Below are 25,383 nucleotides of genomic sequence, written 5' to 3' on the forward strand. Positions count from 1 at the left end.
GATGGCTACTGTATGCATCTTTAACATACAGTCTATGGTGACATGAACTCAAATGTATAAAACTGACTGGTTCTTATATAATGCCCTTCTAATCTAGCTGAGCACTCAAAGGACTCTATAGCCTACACCGTGCCTCATTCACACACAAGCACATTTTTCAATGCTCAATTCACACTCTGATGGATGCATAGTAGAGCAACTTGCCATTAGTATCTTGCCCAAGGATATTTAGCATGCACGTTGGAGCAGCCAGGAATCAAAACTCCAGCCTTCCAATTAGTAGAGGACCTCCTGAGCTACAGCCACCCAAAAATGATGCTTGAGTGTTTAAAAAAATTACTTAAAAATCAGTACATTTAATTATTTATGCATTTATTGTATGCTATTGTTAAGAGATTTTCTACATTATACAATATAACCAAATCTCTATAATACAATATAATCAAGTGTGCCTTATATTCTGTGTGTTCATATGTTTTCACATAACCAAGCTTATTGTTAAAAGAGAACATAATGCATTCCTTACCTCAGTGTGTGATGTCAGATAAGCGTGATATACTTCTGCATCGTTATTTTCAGTGTATGTGTGCAAGGTCAGATAAGCTGAGATAATGCCTGACCTCTCCCCTTTCTGTTAAAAGAGGAAGTACTATGTAACTTACTTTCACTATAAATAAAGAACCAAGCCTGCGCTCAGTGTGTGTGTCTTCTCAGAGGCATTCACACCCGTGCGCACGCTTTCTAATACTCTCTGAGTCGGTCTACAGTGTCTCATTTCTCTTACTTGTGTTTGAACAAATGTCTACCCCTGACATTTATATGCAGTGGAAGTTGTTGATTGAATATGATCTGCCTTAAGTGAAAACAGAAAAAAATGGTGTACCCAGCTTAACAATAAAATTCTGACAAAAAGAAATGTTGTAAAGAGGGAGAAAAAAAGTCAAAGCAGATACCATAAAACATATAAAAAGAGCAGACGTGTAGCTCAATGTGGAGCTACACAGGTCACACAGTTGTTTGGCACTGTTTTTTGTTTTTTTACCCACGAAAAATTATGTAAATTGCATGGCACAATTTTAATGACTAAATTGCAAAAATATGGCTTATGTAGCAAATGTGATACTAATTAAAACATATATATGCAGATTAAAATTTAATATATTATTAGATATTCTGTCTAAAGGTTCAACAAAAACTCCATTATCAAGAAATTAAAGATTTCTGGCAGTTATTTTATTGTTCTGGTTTTAAAGGGCTAAAGAAGACTGTAAAATACAGGCAATGTGCTCTCATTTTAGTTTGATTAGACCAAAACAGTTAAATATGAGATCATACAGGATATTTGATGAACACAGAGTGGCAAGATCTCATCACATCTCATCTAATTTCATCTCATGCGGCTTCATAAAGTGATCTGGGATCATGTTTCTTGATTGTGGTTGCTGTAATTGGTAAAACAAAAAAGAAAAAAAAACCTGTCACCTTCTGCATGAGCTCAACTAGAATAGTGGAATGTCTCATTACCAGGCCAGGCTCAATCATCATTTGTGTTAATTAATGAAAATTGATGAGGGACTGACATTGTTCATAGTGCATTAATTATGTACATTGACTTCCTCTGTCTGCAAATGCAGCACTAAGAAAAAAGGATAAATGGAAGAAAGAATACGGGAAGAGTTTGCAAAGGAAATCACTAAAATAGCAGCAGCCCTGTGTTTCTATTGTTTGATTGATAGAATTAACAGGACTTTAAAAGGACAAAAACACAGTACATGTTGGAAAGCAGAAGCAGGTAAAAATGATACCATGAAATAGTGTAACAGTACACATGAAGTCACCCTACATGTTAACGCTATGCATTTTTTTTCCTTTTCATCTGCCATTTCACACTTTTACGAAACCATGAAAATGACCTGAACCCTGCCCCAGGCTTTAGTCATTTTCTATGTATTACATGACATGTGAACATGAAATATGCCTGAAGTGACTTTCTATTTATAGCCATTCCAGTGATACAGAATAAAAAAATCCTTCACTACTGTCACTACTGGTCTTTAGTTTCCATTGTCTTTGAAGAACATCATAACATGAGTCCTAAAGGCTGCGCCCCCGTTTTAGTGGGACTTTCCAGTTTGTTTGCTGGGTGAGATCAGCAGGCAGGACATAAGAGGGTCACTGTGAGAAAAAGAAATTGCTGTGTTTATCAAAAAGAAGAATTGAAATGGCTCTTGATGTTTTATCTTTTGTTTTATGTTTTATTGCATACCTGATTATTAAAACACAGTCAAACATGAGCAACTGGGGTTTCCCACCAAGCCGTGGTTTATAAAGTGTAGCAGGTTTTACAGAGCAGGAAACCACTGGAAAATTGCTAATTAGCCTTTCAAAACAAAAGCATCAATCCAGTCAATAAGAATTAAGCTAATTGTTTACTGCTCTGCTACATTCATATCTACTGTATTGAAAAGACCTACTGACTCCGATTGCTATACTTTTGTTAACCTCGATGACCAATTAAATATAATACTCGTAAACTTAAAAAAGAAATACAAAGAAAATATTTCTACATATCGCAGCGATTCATAAAGACAGCAGAGTCTGGACGAAATGTCAGAAGAAAGCGTAGCCAATTTGGGTCTTTCAGAAATGCAAGGTGGAACATTTTCTGTGTGCCTTCCTGCTGTGTAATTCTACACCGCACACGGAGAGTCTTCACACTGTGCAATTTGGTGGATTTTTTTTAACACCAGTCAACCCCCATTTTCCAGCTTGCAGGAACAATTGTTCAACAGCTTCAGGTTAAAAAGGTTAAAAAAAAAAGGTTAAAAAAAACGAGACTTTTGAGGCAGTAGACGTTTCCTCAAGCTGCTCTACCATCTATGTCTTTCCACTAAAAACTATGACTTTTGTAGAGAAAAGCACCATTTGTGCTCAAGCTTGAAAGACTCCTGACATAAATGCTCATTAAATGTCTGGTCACATTCATATCTGCTGCTTACAAACTAAAGATGTGATTCAATGTCAGATATAAAATGCCTGTGTCCACGTTTCACACAGGAAACTACAAAGGCACAAGAAGCCATCTACATAACCGTTTTCAGATCCCACAATGTGACCTTTAATGTAGTGTTGTGAGTGCATCATTGAGAGATGGAATGAACTAGAAAGAGAAATATGGCTTTCTGTCGCTGAAATCTTGAAACTGGTTTGACATTCAAGACAGAGTATAATAGAAGAGAAAGGATTCATTTGATATAATCTTCAAATGCCACCATTCGTCGCTCTTTGAAAGTTAGTTTTTGTCGTTAGACCAAAGTGAAAGCGTTTCGTAAGTCGTGTGCTTTTATTTTGAAACTCTTACCCGGATGTCCCGGCTGGTGGGGTATTAGAGTTAGCTTAAAAGCAGCTCGCTCCTCGAGTCAGAGCGAAAGTTGTCTCCGCTTGGAAAAGTGGTGAGACGGGACCCTGCTGTTCGCACCGCCGTTGCTTCGCGCGCTTTCTCCCGCAGAGATGAGGCGGAAGGAGAAGAGGCTGCTGCAGTTCGCCGGGCTGCTCATAGCGGCTCTGTTATTCCTCCCTAACGTCGGGTTGTGGTCTTTGTACAGGGACCGAGTGTTTGACAACTCTCTCTACACAGTGGATGCACCGATACAGGTAAGAGAAGCTCGGCTTTAACGCTCCCCGTGTCACGCAGGGGTGCTAAGACTTTAAAGGCAGTCTTAAAAAACATACATGCATCGTGTTTCCTCACTGTGTCCACTTGTTCTCGGTTTAAAAGACAAGCAGGGAGACGGTATAGCCTCGGTTTATTCTCGTTGAGACTGGGACATCTGAAACAAAGAACACACTCTCATACAGGAGACTTTTAAACTACAGAAAACGCGTAAGAATTCACTTCAAGTAAGGAAAATATGTAATCCAATCTTCCGTATATGTTGTAAAATCAGGATCAGGTTCAGGATAATGTAGTGAGACGTGAAACACAGTGTAGCACAGTGTTGCTTAAGGTAGCCGTCATTCACTCAAAATAGTAAGACGTGCAGTAGAATTTGCAGAAGAGTGAGATTACAAAGCAACCCTCGCCTTACTTTAAAGCCTTGTAAAGTGTGGACAGAGCGTAGCTTCAGTAGACTGGTTGAGAAAGGGAAATCTGAAACAGAGAAAATATTCATATAGGCGACTTTAAAAGTGGGAAATATGAAAAAAAGAAAACTAGAAAACTATTGAGAATATCCACAAGACACATTCTTTTACCACTATCTAAAAAAGAAACATAGAATAAAGAAACCCATGTGTTCCCAGGTTCAGCACCATGGAGAGCGTACAAGCGTTGCTCAGGTTCAGCACCATGGACAGAGCCAAGGCACCTAAAGGATCGCAAGACAAAGTTTGTTGGGTGTTAGGACGATTTCAGCACTATTGCTTTATTTCAACACATTAAACAATGAGATGTGTAACAGTCTGGCATTCAAAGTTAATCATCTTCACTGTCTGGATATTGATTGTTTTTCTGTGCTTAGCTTGGTTTTAGTGTAGTGGAACTGAGAGTTTTCTTTATGATGAACAAATGTAGATGCTTTCATTGTGGGATTATACGTGCTTCAGCATGAGCTTCCTGGCAGTCAGCTTTGAATCCCTCATTACTGATTAATATTAAGGAACTAATTTGTTGGCATGTCATGTGAAGAATAATAAGGAGCATCTACCAGATCGTAAAATTATATTCATGACTATTCTTTCTGATTGGTGAAAGTGCTTTGTCTTTTAAAACCATGATGATCCTGGTTGCTGTAGTGTCTGTACTGTACTCTATTTAAAAGAAAATGCAATATTTATTTTACTAAGGCTTCCACACCTGAGAGGCAGGGTAGAAAAATAAAATAAAATAATAAAGGTATGCGGCTGGCGTGAGGCATCTGCTTGACATTTCAGGCACTTCCATTACAATTCAGCATTGTTGTAAAGTTATAAACATGGAGGATGTTGTAAATTTAAAAACTGTTTTTCACTCTTATTTGACATTGAGGTGCCTTTATTTGAGAATCATATGTAGAAGGCATGTATCGAGTGAAGAGCACAGCAACACTGGCTTCCTGCCCGTCAGTCATTGGCAAACGCTTCGATGCGCCTCACCTCTAATAAGAGAGACAAGACGAATGTTTATGCAGCAAGCTTCCAGTAGTGTCAAGGAGGTTCTCTTTTTCTTTCTTGTAAATTATAAAATGAAAACAGAGGAAGGCTGCTAATGCTCATACTGCTGACAGGCTTTTGGAATTTAAAATCAGTCCAATGAAATTTTTGGCTCGAATTAATTTTCTCTTGATTGGTAGTCCTTTAAGTGAGAAGAAGTGGCTGTCATAAAAAAAGCTTCAACATTGCAAATTCATTTAAAACTTTTTCATAGTATTTAGACTCAACATATCCAGCGTCTCTGTACATAATACTTTGACAAAACCATTCATTCCTTGATGTGTGAGAAGAAAAGCCACATGTTCAGCGTCAAATTTACACTGAACGCATGAAATGTTTTTTTTTTTCTTTAACATTCCCTCAGTGATGAAGATATATCAGCTCAGTTTCTCTGAGGGATTAAACAACATTCAAAACCATGAAGTAAAAATGACCACTTAAGCATGATTTATGTGTAGATTTGTGGAAATCCAGCCTGCGTTAATGTTTTTGATGTTTTTGCATTCAGTCATCAGTGTAAGGTGCCCAATCACAGCTTTCCTGTTATTGATGCTTGCATTGATTTCTGTTCCATTCCCACTGTTGCAATGGAGTAGATGAGAGCCAGTGATTAGAATTGATCATCTACTGCCTGACGTATTCAGTTCCCTTTGACTGAACAGAGAAATCTACCTCTTGGGCTGTAGCCTGTGCCAATTATGAAAATTTGAAGTTCACATAGTAGATGTAAAACTGAGCAAGTTCCCCTTTTTTTTTAGCATTAAAAACACTTGTTTACTGTCTGGCTCTAAAAAGAGTTTGGCCTGTCTGCATATTTTCCCCTTCATAAGAACTCTGACTGGTGTGAATTTTATAACTCATCCACCTGGATGCTGCAGTGCGGGCTGTGGCTCATTTTACCGATAGCCGTCCCGATACATGAATGAATAAACTGGATGTTTCTGCCACGTCTGTGCTGTTGGTACCTGTTGAAGCCTTTTAATGTACTTATCTGTCTCATATTATAGTCAAAGAAATCTGAGCTTCAGTTTTACTCAATGAAAATTTATTATTTTATTAGTTTGCAAAAATGATCAGTAGGTCATCTGCATTGTGCCTATGCGTTTTGTAGATGCAGCATGACTTTTGTCTTCACAAAACAACATGTCAGGGGCAAAACTGCTAATTCAAAACTAGTGGGTGATCTCACAGTAGCACAGTCCATTTTATATAGTGCCTATGACAGAAAAGGCTTCCTTTCCATTTTTCAATTTAACAGCTAAACAGTAGGGGAAATATTAGGGCTACTGAAGATTAAAATAATAATAATAACATGAGTTATAACCCTGAATTTTAGAGATTCAAGTTGTAAACTTATGAAAATAATTACTTAAGAAAAAAAATTGAGTTTTTATTTTTCACTCAAGGATTCATATGCTGAACTTAGTAAATACGGCTTTTACTTAGTAACCTCCCAGTGACTGAACACAGAGAGCCAGACCCCTATTTCAATAAGGAGAGATCACGTGGAAGAATTGAACATTATTGATTGAGATAGAGGAATTAATGTATTTGGCGATTAGACTCCAATAACCCATCTTGGAAGAACAAAATTGCAATGTGCGTTTGCATACATAAGATTTTCTGGAGGAGGACAGACATTTGTTTAGAATTCTTAAAGATGTCGAAGCAAGCTCCTTTAAGTAATTACTTTGGTGTTCCTCCACCTCCAACGGATGCGCACATGCGGACCACTTATGTGCACCCCTGTATATAAACATCCATGACACCTTTCATGTTTCTACACCTTATAACGGCAATACAAAATGAAATATATTAATCACACGTTCTGTACATAAATATTCCGTACATAAATATCAATAGTGTGCTTTCCTAATCGTGTCTCCGTGGGGAAAAAAAAAGAAAAAAAAAGAATTTAATATAAGGGATCTCCAAAAGTTGATTCTGTTCATCTGGACGTAGCGTTTTGTGGGAGAAACGTTTCGTCACTCATTCACGTGACTTCTTCAGTCTCAGCTGACTGCAGGTTTCCCCAACCTTAGAAACAGTACATTTGCATAATGACTGAAACCAGCCCACTGAGGAACAATGGGCTGGGAGGTCAGTTCCTTAATCTTAATTATGCAAATTCTCATGACCATTGATCAACAACCACTGATCAATGGCCATGAGTACCATTCACAGAGAGTTGGGGAATGGCTGCAATCACAGCATTGTAATTTAAGGGAATTCCTGACTTATAAAATATATTCATCTAAGGAAAATGTAATATGCAACTATGTAAGCAACAAGTTAATGGGGAATATTTGTGCATTAATATAGTGTGGTAAAAACCAGCTACGTCAAATCTCCAAGTCAAAGCCCTATATTCCACATAAAGACCTTGAAAAGCTTATCCATGCCTTCATTACTTCGAGACTGGACTATTGCAATTCTCTGTACATGGGCCTCCAATTCTCTCTCTCCTCCAGCATTTGCAATTAGTTCAAAATGCCGCAGCATGCCTCTTAACTGGTGCCCAGTTACCCAGCAGACCTTCTCGACGTGTATAGCCCCAAGAGAATGCTCAGATCCTCTAACCAACTGCTCTTAGTGCAACAAAGGCCCCGACGAAAGACTAGAGGGGACCGAGCTTTCGCACCCAAACTCTGGAATAATCTTCCTATCAATGTCCGCATATCAGATTCCATTCAGTCGTTTAAATCATGCTTAAAAACTCACCTGTTCCAGCTAGCTTTTGATGCAAATTAGTTTGGACTTCCACCTGGTCTCCAGTTGTGCTATGTAACTGTAACTATAATTGTTTTTAACTTGTTTTGTTGCCTTTGTTTTAATCTGCTTTGCTACCTTGTGTGAAGCACTTTGATGGACACTGTCCTTTTAAAATGTGCTATAGAAATAAAATATTGATTGATATTGATTTGCAATTTTTATGTAATTTAGGTATATGAATCTCTTTGTGGTGGTTTTTGTCAAAATGTATTTCCTCTGTAAAAAAAAAAAAAAAAAAAAAAAAAAAAAAAAAAAAAATCATATCATGCTGCGAGAACATCAACATCAGAACAATAATGCTGTCTGATTTACTCACTTGTGCTGCGTTCATGTCATGTGGGATTGAAGTTAGAGATGGAAAAGCTTGTCATTTGCCACTTAGATGAATTTACAACATCAGGAAACTTAAGAGGTTTGTGCAGTTATAGATTTGGTAGTGTGAATGTTAAACAACACCCTGAATACGCAGGGAGGCGCATAAAGTGTTAATTTTGCATTTAATTCCCTTCATCAGGGATTTTAGTTAATATGAGCTGTCTTATTGTTTTTCTTTTTATGCATTTGATGTATTGGAGCTCAGAAAAATCTGAGTCATCGATCACGCTCGCTGTTGTGAATTAGGAAGCCAGTTTACTCCCACTTGACATAAAGTGCCATTATTTCTGTATCATGTGTACTGAAAGGCATGGACTGAGCGAAAAGGAGGGAGACAAACGGGTTAGGCTGCCAGCACATCATCATCCAACCCTAACATTTATCTTATTTTAACCTCTAATGGCACAGAAACTCCTTTACACTGTTGGAAACCGGCTGCAAACATTCATCTTGTCTTCTGTTTGTTTCTTGTAAACTTTTAATAGCTAAAGACAAATGGAACAAAAAACAAATAAGGGCAAAAGGAAGGAACAATATGTGTGTCTGTGCTCGGCGTCTGAGTGCTCCCTGTGGGCTGTTATGGCTTCACTGAAGTAGATAAAAATCAATACTCTAATCCCATTCAGGCTTTTCCCACATAAGTCTTGTTAGAGACGTTTGTAGCTGATATTTTCTTCCCCTTGTTGGTTTCTGTCTGCTTCACTTGTCGACTACACATTGCTTAAACCATCAGAATGAGATCAGAGTGTATTCAATACAAAAAGGGTGAGCCACATTCTCATTCATAACCAATCTGTCCCACGGATGTATTAGTTATAACAGGATATAAATGAACAACATTTACATTTATTGTTTTTTTTTCTTAGATGGATTTACCCAGGGAGCCGGACATAGAAGGCTTTTCTGGTGCTATGTCCTCATTTGCACTTTTTCATATCCACATTTTTGCATTTCTGCTTGACCCTCAGTCATGAAACCGTAAAGAGTAACAAAACATCATTTGGGAATTCTCAAACCACTACCCGGACCCAGGACTCATTTCCACAATTTATGTGTAGATTCAGTCACAGCTATAATATCTCAAACTGGTACAATTAAAGCCAACAGTCTTTCCACAGCTTTGCACCACCAAGGTTAAGGATTTCCACTTAAGGAGCATGCCTTACATTTGATTTACACTGAACAGAAAATTACTGACATGCTTACTGTGGGTCTTCTTCCCTTATTTTTATCTCTTAGTCAGTTCGTAACCTCTCAAACCCTTGCTTATTATTCGCTTGAAAATATCCCAGAATTTTGTCAATAACAACCGAAAGTAAAAATGTAAGGTAAAAAATGGACAACCTTGGGCTCTGTCACTGAAAGACACTTGGGGAAGCTGAGGCACACTGATGTGACTTAACCTAAAAATTCTCAACACTGACTCTGAAAACATTTTTTTTTTTTTGCGATATGTTGATTTTTATTCCCTATAGATTTGGTTGTCAATGCAGTAATATGTAGCCTGTTCTTATTTACTAGTTTAGTAGTGAAGAGTGGGCAGGAAAGAGGGGAAGAGAGAGCGGGAGAGGGCATGTAGCAAAGGGCTGCTACATTTCAGCCATGTAACATGTGGTCTCCTGCTTCATCAGTGACCTAAACTGATACATGAGAACCTGAGTGGTTTTCAAGGAGAATGAGGCAAACTCTTCCAAACTGGGATGTAAGCAATATGTTTAAATGCAATATGAATGCAGTGTGAACGAATGCTCTGTGTTTGAACCGTCAGCCCTACTTTCACCGAGCGCTGAATAAGACTAATCACTTAATGCGACTGAAAGCTTTGGCTGCACCTGTTGTTCCGCACTTCAGCACTTTGTCTATGCTTTGTTGCGTAGCGTTGAATTTTCATTTTATTACTATGCTGAAAAAGTTTTATTCTGAAAAGAAACAAAAAAATCCACTGTTTGATTTAAAAACAAAATGGCCTTGAGATAACTGTACTCACCAGTGTGGCTAAATGCCTTTCAGCAGCACAGTGACAGCTCTTTCTATTAAACCAATTGATTTGCTCCTCTTAACCATACCGAGCATTGATCGCTGTAGTGAAGGAAGGAACAACCTGTCTCTGTGTTCTCTGCTCAAAAAAGAGAACCCAGCATGACTGTGGCCCTGCAAATCAGCCTAAGTCGATGCTTCTAATGGGGCAGATAGAGAGCATGTGGGATTAGGGAAGCCAGTGCAAATCACATCTGTTTCTTTAGTTAGTGGCAGCAAAGCTGAAAGGCAACATGCAAAGCAAAGTTACTCATCTGTAGTACGAGTTCTGCTGACGGGGTGATATTTAGGATGGTGTGGAATGGAGGACTGCAGGGTTGCCACTGCAGCTGATGGTCATCTAACGTTGAGCTTCATAACCAAAGACACAGAGGTTCAGTTTATTGTGACATTTTAATTGAACCTGAGCTCAGTCATTACTGCAGATGTGCTATGCATCCATGAAAATAATTTTCTTTCTTTATCAGTGTAACACTTCGCGTATTTCAGGAAAGTTGATGCATGTGTCATTCCTTATTTATTGCTGAATTATTGCTTGTTTCCTCTGTGATATGAAACATCACAGATTCCAGTTTGTAGTGAGAACGGAGTTACGGACTCACCTCAGTGATTATTTAAGCTTTAATGTAGTGGAAATTCTTCAGTTGTTGTTGAACATTCATTTGTTTTCTCACCTGGAGGCAAACATGCTCACCATTTTAGTGTACTTCTGAAGCTTAGTGCTGTTCTGTGCTTGGGGGCTGATACTGGGGCCTTTCTGCCAGCTTTGCCTCTGGCTATAGATGTGACAGGAAGCTGCTCTTTGAGCTTGCAGCACCAGAAATTCTGTGCGGTGACCATTAATCAGAATCAGAATCAGAATACTTTATTGATCCCTGGGGGAAATTATTTTTTGTTACAGTGCTCCATTTTAAACCAACATTAAGACAAGACAGACAATACGCTAACTAAGAATAGTACAATATATACATATATATACATACATACATACATAAGTCACTTATAAATAAATATTTGGAAAAGAAACATGTGTAGTTGTACTGCTTCTTTGCTGCTTTCGTCTCCCTCAGACATTTTAATAAGGAGCTTATATGAACAGCTGATGTGAATTCACACAACAACCAGTGAAGGCTGCAATCCCAGCATTTCCAGCATATTATGCAGGGTGTATTTTTGTGGTATTTGTCTTGTAGTTTTTCAAAAACTAACGGGTTTTGAAATAACCGAAACCATTGGAAATAAATACAGTTTAGTTCATCCTGTTAAAAATAACAAACGACATTAAATTATCTTTTATTGTTTGTACCTTATATCACCCGGAGATGATGTTTCTTGTGATTTGGATTTACATATATAAAACTGAATTGATTACTCATTGAATTACTTTTAACCACTGTTTTGTAAAGTAGTGGTTAGCCTTGCCATCCCACTACACCAAGATCAAGGGTTTGAATCCAGAGCGGGCTAGTGGATACCTTTTTGTGTACAGTTTTTATATTCTTTCTGTGCCTATGTGGGTTCTCTCTAGTTATGTCTCATGTTAGGCCTCAGTTACACAGGCCTAGATGACCTGCTGGCAATCTCTGGTTGTTAGGGGAAAAATGTGTCTAATCCTTGGTGAGTGATTGGTGGCTGTCCCTGGGTGGAACTGGTTACAAAAAGGGTGCTAGACCAAAAATGTTGTTGTGAAGTTGTCAAAGTCACCTGTGGTTTGCATTGAAGTTGGTGAAACTTGAAAAAGTGTGATACAAACTGGGAAGAGAACATTTACCTTCAGAGTAATAGTGGTACCTTTTTGGTTCTAGTAGTAAGGCACCACTTTTACTTTGAAGGTGAACAGACTCCAGGTTCATAGGTTAACTTGTGGTTTTAAATTGGTTGTAGGTATAAATGTGAGTGTGAATGACTGTGTGTCTCTATGTGTTGGCCTTGGTTTCAGCTCCAGCTACCCTGCAGCCATGAAAGGGCCAAACGGCTAAGAAAAAATGACAAGACTGCAAAGCACCAGACTGATCACACTGAAGTCCCATTAATACAATAGAACCTCACAGTTAGAGTGACTTGTCTAGCTTAGTTCAGTGGATGGCAGCTACTGTAATGCATCTCGATTTATTTAGATTTTTGCTGATTCTGAAGTCGAAGAGCCAAAAAAACCTGCAGCGTTGATTTGGCCCAGAGTTCCATCTGCTTACAGCAGAATGGAAGCAAGCACTGGAACAAGCAAATACCTTTTAGCAGTAGTTTATGCATAAAATATATTAACTTGCTCAGTAGTATTAAGAGCAGTTTAAAATCAGATATCTGAAATGTTTACCAGCTGGATCTGTCAGCAGCTTACATTAACATCCTTTAAGCTGTGTGGGGAAAACACTGCATTCAGCTCTTTGGTGATATCAGAACAGTTTTAAACTGTTTCTTAATGAGGGCTATGGAAGTTCTTTTTCTGTGTACAAATATCCAGCTGACGTTGTATCTTAGTTTGAATCTCCTAGTGTGTCCTTTTTCTGTTCTTTGTTGCATTGTAATATGAAACATGAGCCGATACAAACTCTACACACTGAAATAAGTAGTAGACAATACAGGCAGACTCCTGTGGTGATTGGAAATGTAATTCTACAATGAGTCTGTTGTTTTAAGGCTTTCTTACAGCCTACAGTATGTCCATTTAGCCACGATAATATTTGTGAGATAAGGCTCTGATAATGAGAAAAATAACTGTTCTTTGCAAACGAAGCCATCGACTGAAGCACTTTTTGAAAGAGTAAAGTAAGTCCCTGCCAATTTTTCCATGTTACTTTTGGGAAAAACAACAAACCTTTGTCTACATTCCACATATTTTCATCTTTGATTTCTCTCTGATTTGACCAAAGAAAGGAGCACAAGACTTTATTTGGTCTTCATGTTGCTTGGTGGGAGCAGCAGGCGGTCCAAAAAAATTCTGTAAGACCAGTGTTTGCGTCGTAATCCATCAATATCTGAGCAGAAAGTTTGAAACCACAGGAAGCAGAGAACTCCAGGAGTTCTGGCCTCTCTGTGGTCCTCTGCCTGCTCTCTCCATCTCAGCAGGACTTTGGATAATGACTCCTTTTGGGAGATAATGGACTGTGCAGTGGCCTTGCTGAGCTCCTCTGCAAGGGGAGTTTGGAGTGCCTCGCTGCAGGGATCACTGTCGGGAGGTCCTCTGCCTCAAGCTCATGTCTAGCTCAGATGAGACAGAGAGCAGAAGCCTAGAAGGAATTGCATGTGAGTCACAATGAGGTTAATCAGCCAGAAGCATAGTCTAGATCTTTTGCAACTTACCTGAAATAGCAGAGTACGATTTTGTAACTATGGCTCTCAGGACTCAAGTAACATAACAGTATTACTCATTGGATACCTGAAGTGTTGCTCAAAGTGTTGTTTAAAAGCTGTGAGTTTTGTAGAGTGTGTTAGCTGGCAAAGAAAAAAACAAGCACAAAGATACTTTATACACAGAATCACGACCCATTAATTACCTTTGGTACTTCTGATTGTACAGTTCTACGATTGTAAGATGGAAATGGATTTTTAAGTGAATAGAGAAGTTGCGCTTTCTTAGAAGATGGAAAAAGTGATTTTGACCCTCTAGCTCAGATCAACTTGTCTGTCAAATGCCTAAATATGATGGAGGAGAAGAAGAGGGTAAAGCAAAACATGAAAAGCAGGTAATTGTATCACATGAGGGGAGTATTGACCTCGCACATTGAATTGCCAGCACTGTTTTTTATCAGATGCACTGCTCAGCTGGTAATACTTTATTTTTCTTAATGCCAGACAAAAGCAGTCCGATAGCGTTTATCTGTCTTTCATTTTCCCGCTGACTGTTTGTTTAGAACAGATCAGAAAGTGGTAGAAAATCAGCAAACAATCTGTTTTCAAGTTGGAGGAAGAACATTTTTTGAGCAAGTCCAAGAGACTCTGGTAATGATGGTAATCTTGAGCCATCTTATGAAAAAGGAAGCATAAAGCTTATAATAAAACTAGGAACCACTTTTGATATTTATAATCTTTATTACTAGAGGGACATGAAAATACCTGAAAGCCTGAATATAGCCTGAAGTTTGTGACATTGGAGGAGGCCATTTTTGTCATGGTCCTGGGTCGTTGACCCAGCGTTTTGTGTTTTGTGATTGTTTTCCTCTGTTCTAGTTATTCTGTGCCCTCCCCCCTTGTGTCTGGTTCGGGTTCTAGATTTCCTGTTTTGTTCTGAAAGTCTGTGTCTGTTGTCATTGTGTTCAGCTTGTCTCCTCCGGTCCTCATGTGTATTAGGTTCAGCTGTTCTTCCCTCCTGTGTGTGATTACCTGATTACCTTGTGTGTATGTATATTTAGTGGGTGTCGGTCTGTGTTCATTGTCGGCTCGTCTGCATTTATCCGTGTATCGCTGTGTTCTATGGTGTTCCTGTCTCTGCGTCTCTCTGCCCATCGCCCCTTTTGTATGGTCTCAGGTTTGTCAGTTAGTTCTCCCAGTTTAGGTTTCTTCAGTTGTTTTGTCATACCTCACTGCCTGTTTCTGCCACTACCACTTTGTAAATAAACATCATCAAAACTGAAAATGGTAACAATATAAATTGCCCTCTGGGAGGAAGTCGGTTATATTTTTTTGGATAGATAGCAACTACAGCATGAAAACATTCATCTTGCACCTAATATTTGCTGCTTACAAAGTATTTTTCCCATGTTTGTGGGTAAACATTATTCAAGTTCATAATTTCTTAATATTCCTCTAAACTGTATGCATTTGTGACAGGGAACAAAGATGGAGGAAGCTGGTTCTGAGTCATTCAAACACAGTCACAGAGTTAAGTGTCTCTGATGGTGAAGTCAGACAAAAACTCACTTCCCTTCCATTTCTATGTTTAGCGGGGCTAGACATACGCTTGGAGTTGTATATTGATTTGCCTCCTTCCTGTGCTTTTTGTGCAGCTGGGTTTGATCGCAGGGCTCTCCAGTGTCTAGCCAGAGGTAGGAAGGTGAGATTGAGGTCTCGCTCAGGGACTGCTTGTTTATGTTCTTGTTTTATATAATAACAAAATAACCAGCTGCAGGAAGACCTTTAAAGCTATACTTTTTGATACTGGTTTCTCCTAAACATAGTAGCTGGAAGTCGTTATGTTGTCTTTTACAACTGAGATGTATTATATGTATGTTTGCCTTTCTAACTAATTTAAACAATAAAGCACAATGTATATTTCCAAAACGAATGAATGCTATCATGAAGTATGAAATATATTTCAGAATGCTTGTTCAGGACAAATACATCCACTGTGGGAACCAGACTGTGAATTTTTAAGAGTAAATAAAGTAAAATAAGTGGCTGTTGGGTGTTGTGGACGTTTTCCATTAAATAAAGCCTGCAGACGAGCGGTGAGCAGTAGCTAAGACTCATTAATCAAAACACAAAGAAGAGAAAAACCAAGCTTGGTGGAGAGCCTGCATGACCGCGGGGCAGACGGTCAGCAGAGTCTTCCTGAGCCTAACATGGTTCTCAGTTAAATACCTTCTCCAGGAACAAAAGGCAGTACACAGCTGTTTCACACCTTAAGGTTCACACTCCCTTGCTACCTCCCAGAGTCCTCAAAGAGACAAAAGACTCTTCCTGGGGAGTGGTCTGCTTCCCCCAACTTCCTTACTACACCCCCACCATTTGTCTTGCAGTATGAGTGTGAAATATGTTTAAATCCAGTAGCACCAAGGCATCATACAATAAAATAATGTGATTAATACATAAATAAAATAAATTCCTATACATGGGCTTTAGAAAACTTACCTCCAGCAAACCAGACTATGTTTCTCTAGACTGAATGCCTATCATTTGTTAACTTCTGGTACAGTCACTGTATATGTGGCTTAAGTCTTCATGTTCTGTGTGCTGATCATTGTTGACAAATATATAACTTAAATCAAAAAAAGAAAAATCATCATCAGATTATATGGATTAGTTTGCGTTTCAACACTTTTATTTATTTATTCCCGCTCAGGCCGACATTCCAATATTTAACCAAGCTCACAGCTTCCAATACCAAAACTCTTACCCCTTTTCCTGCTGATTCGGTTTCAGTAGACATGTTCTTTATGTTCTTACACAGATCTCTGTAGTGATGTAGTGTGTCTGTCTGACTAACACATTGATTAGTTATCATCCTACAACACTGGCCAGCAGCAGTGATGATGGTGAACTTCTGCCCTGGACATTCAACTTTAGATCCATTTATTTTCAGCACAGATTTCTATTTAAAGCAAACTTGGAAACACGAGAGACACAGTCAACAGCCAGAGAAGTAGTTTTCAATTACATTAGGCATTTTTTCAATGGTGCGACAAAAAAAATATCTTAGGTCGCACCAGTGCCACCAACTGTTTGAGTAACGAAAAAAAAGTCTCTGCAACTCTCAAAGTCTCCGTGTGGTCAACAACAGCCACACATTATGCCCCTATTGTGGTGTAAACCAATCAGAGATAATCAGGGGCGGGACCTCTCTGATTGGTCATGGTCCAGATATTCATGTAGTGCGTCTGTACATTTGAAAGTGCAGGCGGATAGAGAATTCAAATTCAAATTCAAATTTTATTTGTCACACACACGCAACCATACACAGTATGACATGGGGGTGAGTAGCTTGAATAAAGCGATATCGATTCATTAAATCCTGAATCGACTTTTAAATATAAATGTATTTTGCCAGAATCTCAGGTTAAAGCTCATAAAACAATTTCAACGACCACCAAACCGCAAATGAGAGCAGATAAATGGATTCCACACAAAGATGTAAACACAGAGCGTGGACCTGATGCATCGGAATCAGCTTTCTCACTCAACGGCACGTAGACGGACACGGTGTCGGGGCTGAAAGCTGACAGCTCACTGATTCTGATGCACCAGGTCCGCGCTGTGTGTACGTCTTTTTTGCGTTAGATTCTGCGCTGCAGGTTTTGTCTCTCTCCAACCAAAATTCACTGAACCACCAGCAAAAGAAGCAGCAAACTACGCATCTCAAACCTCTGTTTTCTGCATTATTCATTCGCTTATAACCCACCAGTCTACCGCTGTTTACAGCGCGGTCAGCCGCTGTCCTTTTTTTTAATTTTTATTTTTTAATTTTTTTCTTAAATGACCTCGGACAAAGCCTAATTTCTGCTGTTCAATACTGAAGAAAACCTTTTAAAATTATGCAAAATTGCAGAATATTTTGAAGGTTATCTGTTATATAAAAAGCCAGGCCAGGAAAATCTCCTTCATGTTTTTCTGTGTTTTATTCTCAGTTACTTTGACACAAAGCATCTGCTGTGATGCTCACAATTCTGATGAAGTCTCACAAGTGTCAGTACTGTTAAATGATCAGAATTATAATATTTCTGACTGTCTGAGGCAAAATTGAATCAAATCGGGACCTTGTGAATCAGAATCGAATGGATTATAGAAATCAGTGATGACACCCAGCCCTAGTGAGTAGCCTAGGCCCGACATAAGTGGATGTAGCTATGGGTAATGAGAAAAGATGAAAAGAACCATTGATAAGTTTTTCATTAAGGCCTGATCCGTCCGAAATTCATAGCCAGTGCTCTGACACGGAGCCATCAGTCTTTGAACGCTTAAAAAGGACAGTGTATCCAGAAAACATATTATATGTCGTGATAAATGCACCGCCCAAGTGTCCCCTCTCTCCACTGCCTTTCAGCGGCAGGCAGCAGCAAACAGGTCGTCAGAGGAGGCTGAGATGATGATTACGTTTAACATTGTCTACAATATTGCCAAAGCACTTTAAGCACAAGCACAAGATTGTTAGTTAATCATTGTCTGTACGGACAGCAATTTTCCGCCCCCAAAGAAGTGCACATGTAAAACTGCGATGTTAAGCGATGCGGTTGAAAGATTTGGGTGCGTCTAACTTTTGTGCTGGTGCGCCTGCAGCTGTGTCAGAAAGTTAGTGTAGAGCCCTGTTAGGGAACTGAAATGAACTTAAATCTGTAATAAAATTTGCCAGCTGCAGCTACAATTTCAAAATGTGTTGTTTGTTCTGAAAACCTGTCCGATATAATCTGTTGGAAATTATTTATCTGGAGTTCAGGGAGATATTGCCAATTCTTAGCAAGGTCTAACTGCCAAGCTCTTAAAAAGCCATTAGAAATAACAGTGGTTTTAAGATAGTGGTGGTGATACTGTATTTTTTATTTTATTTTTTAGACACAGACAGCAAACCTGTGTTTGTGTTCAAACCTATGGTGAGTTTAGAATCACTAATAAACGCAGCCCCTACGTATGTCTTTGGACTGTGTCAGGAAGGCAGAGAACCCACGCAGACACAGGGAGAACATGCGAGACTAATTCTAAGCATCTGGACTGTCACTGTCAAGATGTCACATGTTCTGCAAAGACTCACCTAAGCATGTTTTATATTCTTCTGGTGAAGTTGTGTGGCACAGGGCCGAAACATTTCTGCAGAGAAACACGTGACAGAACAAAATGCCACTGATGGTCTGAAGTGAGGTCGCATGTACTTTCTAAACTTTCTATTAAAACACAGTGGAAAACTTTGCGAATCAAAAGGTCTGGCACAAGAGATTTGAATGTCAAGGTTCATTTTATTATTATTTTTATCAGCTGTAACGGTTGTTGCTCTGAATGCTGTCTTCCTCAAGAGCACCGTGGTAGGTCTTATCTGAATAAACCTCACGGGTATTGTTTGTATTACTTTCAGTATGCCAGTTTCTATATCAGTACATATTCTGGGCTGTTATGTCGTATGACTGCAGAGAAGAGGGTAAAATTAATGTCGGCACTGTTTCTTGGCAGAAGTGGACATTAAATTAAAACATTGTACCAAATTTGATTTTCTTTTTTTAAAGGGCAAATACAAAGAACCCTGTTGTTGTTTACATTATAATGTAATATTGGCTCTCTCACCAGAAAGCTGTCAAGAAAGTAAGAACAGCTTGACTGGAGTCTTGTGTTGTACGCGTGGTGGTTAGTTTAAATAAATCCTGATTTAAAAACATCTAAAATGTATGCATACAATGACAGTTTCAACGTCCTCGAGTGGAAGTTTGCTTCTGTTAGCTGTCATGTTGGTCATTTGGTCATTCTTTTACAGTCTCTTATTTTCCACTCAGTCACCACATTTATGTCATAGGACACTTCAGCCCATTTGTAATGGTGACCTCAGACACGAGACTCAAATAGACTGAATTATCAGTTTAATAGAGAGATTCTGAGGTCACTCTGGGTAGCTGGTCTGACTCTGGAAGAGAGGAGAGAGCTATTAGTACAAGAAGTCCAAACAGGGAGATTCTACAAGGAAAGTCCAGTTGGTGAGTGAGAGTGCGGTGAGGGAGAGGTCACTGACTTGTTTTTCCACACATTAGGAGTACATTAGAGGGTCACCATAATCCATGTTTCAGCCACAGGATCTCACATTAGAAATAGAGGAAGACACGGGAGTTAACACAGGCAGTTAGAACGTTCTCAGAGAAATATAAAGCTCAGGTCCTTCTGGACTCGGGCAGAAACTGCAAAATGACAACAAACCAGTGCAGGACTAGGAGAGGTTTTTTTTTAAATAACGTAACCAGTGATGAGAAAAGGTTGGAACATTGTCTAAAGTTGTTCTGCTGCATAAATCAAATGGACTTTGTGCTAAGGAGCTGGCAGGTCAAAGCCAGTTTCCTTTCTGGTTTGACTGAGTTAAACTGTTCTGACATGCACCCCCACTGGGTAATGTCTAAATAAGTGCAAGGCTGCATTGCATGTGTGGTAATGACTTAACTGTGTTTGGGAAGCATACAGCACTGTTTGAAGTGCTGTATGTAAGAGATACACGATGAAGAGAGCAGTGCAGTATGTGAAATAGCTTACTTTCTTCCCCTCTCTTAACAAAAATGTGAATTTTGGCCTAAAAAGAACAGTTTTTTTTTACTTGGCTACGTGTTAGTGCTATGGTTAATCCAGTGGTCGATTGCTACTTTATACTGCACCTTGAATAATTATGTGTTAGAAAGTGCAGAAAAGTATTTGTGCCAGTGTGAACCACATCTCTGTGATGATAGCCATCAGAAACAGTAGCAGCAGCACACACAGCAGGGAGGCAGCGAAAACTCGGAGAAGAATAAAGACAGCTGTGTTTACTGTTTTTCTTTTTGAACAGAGCTACTTATAGCAGCTTGTATGAGACGGCTGCAGTTGATGCGTTTGATGCTAAAAAATACAACTGAACTGAATCTTTTTCAACTGTTGGCGTGGGCAAGCAAAGGTCAGAAATCCCTGTGGGTTGTGTTTAGTTACTTAGCAGCAGGTGAGGCGCTGTGAGACACAAGAGAGTTCTGGTTGGGTTTACTTGAATCTTTAGAAAACAGCTACATGTCTGATTTCAGTGTGTTGTGACTGGACGTTGTGTTGTCATAAATATAAGGATTAAAAAAATGTAATTTAGGAGCCTTGGGATGAATAAAGCTCAGAAACTGGTTGGTTTTGGTGAAGAAGGATTTAATTTTGTAGTTGGCAATAAAAATATTGATGATACATCAAGCATTGTAACCGTATTCTATCAGAATTATTATATATAGTTATAAATTGTGACTTAATTGTTTTTAATTGACTTTTAATTGTAAAGATTAATGTACGTACTTTGCTATTGTAGAATGATACAACCTATTTAATTGTAGCGTGTTGCATTTGTTGTAAAACCTTCAGCGGTAATTGTTTGGCACAGACCATCCAAATGTGAATCTTGCTGGTAGCATGAAAAAAAGACTGATTTTTCTGAAATCAGCCTTAATAAGAGTTCAAAAACCAAGGCAATAAAATCCAAAAACCAGCAGACAAAATCAGGGTTTAAACACATATTGACGGCTAATCACAGATATCAGGGAAATGCTGGTAAAACTAGATACATGTGACACTAATTAAGGATGAAGAAAAAGTAGAACATAAGTAAACTAAATGCACAACGCTGGGGATGGAGAGCTACAAAATAAATCTGCAAGTAATTCAACAGGGACACATCTAACACAGAGATGGACACATAACAACAAGAAACAAGAAGACTCTAAAGAGACTAAGCTAATAAATACAAGAACATGAGTGAACTTAACAAAAAAACCCTAAACAACAGAACTTAGAATGTAAAAATAACAAAATTCCATCTCCAACAGTAATCAAAACTAAAACAGGAAGGAGGAGAGTTGAAGAGGCAGGTTCAGAGAGGTGACTCAGCCACAGGACAGTGCAAACAAGCAGTTCAAGGTGTCAACCAGGGGGACAGGAAGAGCAGGGGATCGACCTATATGAAGGGCAGTTCAGAGGGTCGACCTGGGGGCAATTTCTCAGAATATATGCTGCTGGCATACGTCACTGGAGGTGGCAGAGACCTTCTGAACAGCCGGCTGGTGACAAAGCAGATAGGCCAATGATGTTAAAGTTGGCACTCAGGCTTAGATAACATTGGATGCCCTAGACTCAATGGGATAGCAGCAGTCGAGTCTTACCGACAAAGATAGAAGGATCCATGAAAGCAAAGCGGTACCCTCTGGCTCAAGCAAATTGGGACCCTTGACTGACTTTCTCGGAACACCAACTCAGAAAAAGAAGACGTCACAGACACTGACAGAAATAAACTCAAGACAAGATGTTAAAGTCAATGAAACATAATTCAAAACTCTAACACTAAAAAATTAAAACAAGAATAAAAACTCACTAATGTAAAACAAGAATTAGAAGTGAACCGGTATAACGAGAATTGAAGCTTAATATACTAGGATGAAAATGAATGCTAAACAGGAAACCATAATTAACAAACATCAAAACATGATGAAATCAACAGTAAAACCAATTAGAGATCAAAACTTAATAATAGACAGTTGCAAAATATGATTGCGACCTTGTCATTAGCAGGTTACATGTGTATTACCACAGGCCAGAGGAAAAAAAATCCCTACAAACTATCAGGGGAAATTAATTTTAATGCAGTTGACTTCTAAAGGTACATTATTTTCATTTTCTGGCTTGTCTCCAGCAGCTCATGCAAGAATATTCTGTACTCATTGCAGTCTGGTATTTGCAGCTGGGTGGGCGCATCATCATCATCATCATCATCATCATCATATACAGAATGATGGTGATTTCCAACTGAACCATATTCAATTGAAATGAAATAAATTGAAATGTGTGCACCTTTATTGTGGGAAGATAAGATAAGATAAGATAACCTTTATTAGTCCCACACGTGGGAAATTTGTTTTGTCACAGCAGGAAGTGGACAGTGCAAAAGTTATGAGGCAAAAATTAGAATACAATAAGAATAAATACAGTACACAACTGTACAGAATAGAATAAAATAAAATACTATATACAGTAGAATAAAATAAAATAAATATACAATAAGATAAAAATAGAATACAAATACAAATACTATATACAACTGAGTAAAAATACAACGATGACAGAAAGGATTATTGCACTTAGTATTATTGCATATGTATGGATGTGTGTGCTTGATCAGTTAAAGTCTTTATTATGGAGTCTGACAGCAGTGGGGAGGAAAGACCTGCGAAATCTCTCCGTCCCACACCGTGGGTGCCGCAGTCTCCCACTGAAGGAGCTGCTCAGTGCTGTCACAGTCTGCTGCATGGGGTGGGAGATGTTGTCCATCAGGGATGACAGCTTAGCCGCCGTTCTCCTGTCACTCACCACCTCCACTGGGTCCAGAGGGCATCCTAGAACAGAGCTGGCCCTTCGGATCACCCTGTTCAGTCTCTTCCTGTCCCCAGCAGAGATGCTGCCGCCCCAGCAGACCACGCCATAAAAGATAGCAGAAGCCACAACAGAGTCATAGAAGGTCTTCAGGAGTGGGCCCTCCACTCCAAACGACCTGAGTCTCCGCAGCAGGTACAGCCTGCTCTGCCCTTTCCTGTAGAAGGCAATGGATATTCCACTAGAAAGCTGGGTTAATGTGGTGTCCAGTTCCATTTCCTGCATTATTGTGTTGAGTGATTACGACAGCTTTTCTGGGATTTAAATTCCCTCGGCTGTTCGTTCTTTGCGTGGTCCTCTGCATCTGCTTCTGGAGTGCACGTGCAGGTGTGAGAAAGCGGTAGATATGGGAAGAAATGGAGCAAGAAGAAATAGATTTTTTTTTCTTTTTTAAATTCCTTTCTGTCTTTTTGTTTATCTCAATCAGCTTCTCACCCACATCTTGTCTCTTATTTTGCATGTGTTTATGTGGTGTGCCTGGGCTGAGGCTGAGAAAAACAGCATAACACCTAGGCAAAGTCACACTAAGATTCTCGCAGAGACTCAGATTACAAAAGTTTCTCATTCTCCTTGTCTTGTTTTTCAAGGTCTTGTTAGAGCAGAAAGCCCCAGTGGAATATCACGCCGACGTGTGCTGAAATTTTAATCAAAAGGAAATGGGGCAGCGCAGTGTCGCTTCCTTTCAGTGGGAAACACACAGATGGACTCTAACTGCCTGTAAGGTCCTGGCACGACACACTGGGAGAAAATATGAACCAAAAAAGAGGAATGAGGATGGAGTTTGAGACAATTAGAAAAGTTAATGCGAGGTTTTAGCTGGCAGCTCCAAATCGATGCTAAATAAATTAATTTAGTGATGTGCTCCATCATTAACTTCAGCTGGAAGGAGGCGATGGTGTCTTTAATTCAACAACCTCATTGCAAAAACAATCAGGTTGCGGGTTTTTCAACAGTGATTCCACCAGACATTGCCAGATTCAACTATGGCTAAGACCATCTTCATTAGCATGATTTGGACCTATATTTTCATCACGAGTAGGGCTGCACGATTTTGCATAAAATGAGAATCACGATTTTTTTTTGGCTTAGAATTGAGATCACGATTCTCTCACGATTTTCTTTTCCAGTATAAATATTTATAGCGCTTATTAACTGCACATCAACTTCGTAACAGTTGAAACTGAACATAAAAACAATAAATGTCTCACGTTTTGTTGTTGCCGCAAAATGTTGTACTGCTTGAAATTCCGTCTCCACTGTTGCTCGACACTGCGTGTATAGAGCAGGTAGTGCAACAATAGAAAAATAGTCGTGGGACGGCACTGTGTAGTGTTTGTCTAGGATGTTGATCATTTTCCTAAATCCCTCGTTTTGCACAGTGTTGATGGGAGCCATATCTTTGGTCAGGTAAGTGATAGCCTCCGTAATTTCTTTGTGCCTGCGGGAGTTCGACGGGTATAGGGAAGCGCTGTATAAGGTTCCCGTTATTGATGTTTGGGTGGTTGACCGGGACGGATTTTCTCCTGTCACTTTCTCGTCTTCCCTGACGTGCTCTCCGTTGTTTTTCCCCTGCTAATTTTAGCATCACACAGCACAGCTTCTGTATCACGTGGTATAAGGCTCCGCCCTTTTCATTTGTTGAGCAGGAAGAGTGAGCGCTTGTTTTCATGCAGATTACGTCCCGGATCAAAATGCGGTACAGTCGTCGTTTTTTTTCTTTTTCTTTTTCTTTTTTTTTTTTTTTAAATCGTTGTCATTTGGAAATGAGATCGCACATAAGTATGAATCGAGATCGCGATTTTCTAACGATTAATCGTGCAGCCCTAATCACAAGTATTAAATTTAAGAGAGAATACAGTTTACTGGGAACTATCATGCTTCAAATATTTACTGTCTCAAATAATGCTTGAAGGACAAGGCAGTGTTTAACAGTAGCTCCAGTAGTTTTCTTTGGTTTGGCAGGTTTCTCTTTAGCTTGTGTTTAGCTTTTTCTGTATTATTGTTGGTTGGCCGAATTCTGGCTTTAGCAGCACGTTTCACTTTGCCTGCAATTTGCAGTTCTATTTGCATTCACACTTAAATCTCAGCTGTACATTCACTGAATGCTTAATTAGGCATTGCAGATGGGTTGGTCACATCTCATAATGTGCAGTCTGATATAACATTGCTACAAACCACACCCTCAATAAAAAAGACTAAGGAAACGGGTATTATAAAAAAATGAATACCTCTCTAACAGTGTCACTA

The 25,383-nt window shown here is 39.1% G+C and overlaps 1 protein-coding gene across 1 annotated transcript in view; it reads left to right on the forward strand.

Annotated features, from left to right (window-relative positions):
• The first annotated feature begins 3,385 nt into the window (after window positions 1–3,385).
• LOC147320352 (polypeptide N-acetylgalactosaminyltransferase 10-like) overlaps window positions 3,386–25,383 on the forward strand; it is an 88,856-nt gene continuing 66,858 nt past the window's right edge. The window contains exon 1 of the mRNA XM_086308264.1: window positions 3,386–3,654. Within this exon, the coding sequence (XP_086164390.1) occupies window positions 3,511–3,654 (144 nt within the window). The 5' untranslated portion in view covers window positions 3,386–3,510. The remainder of the gene's footprint in view (window positions 3,655–25,383) is intronic.

Source organism: Aulonocara sp. 'chitande type north' Nkhata Bay, linkage group LG10 (genome assembly GCF_057382095.1).
Source record: "Aulonocara sp. 'chitande type north' Nkhata Bay isolate Kocher_YH1m ecotype deep benthic linkage group LG10, A_spYH_male_GT1.1, whole genome shotgun sequence".
Classification (NCBI taxonomy): domain Eukaryota; kingdom Metazoa; phylum Chordata; class Actinopteri; order Cichliformes; family Cichlidae; genus Aulonocara; species Aulonocara sp. 'chitande type north' Nkhata Bay.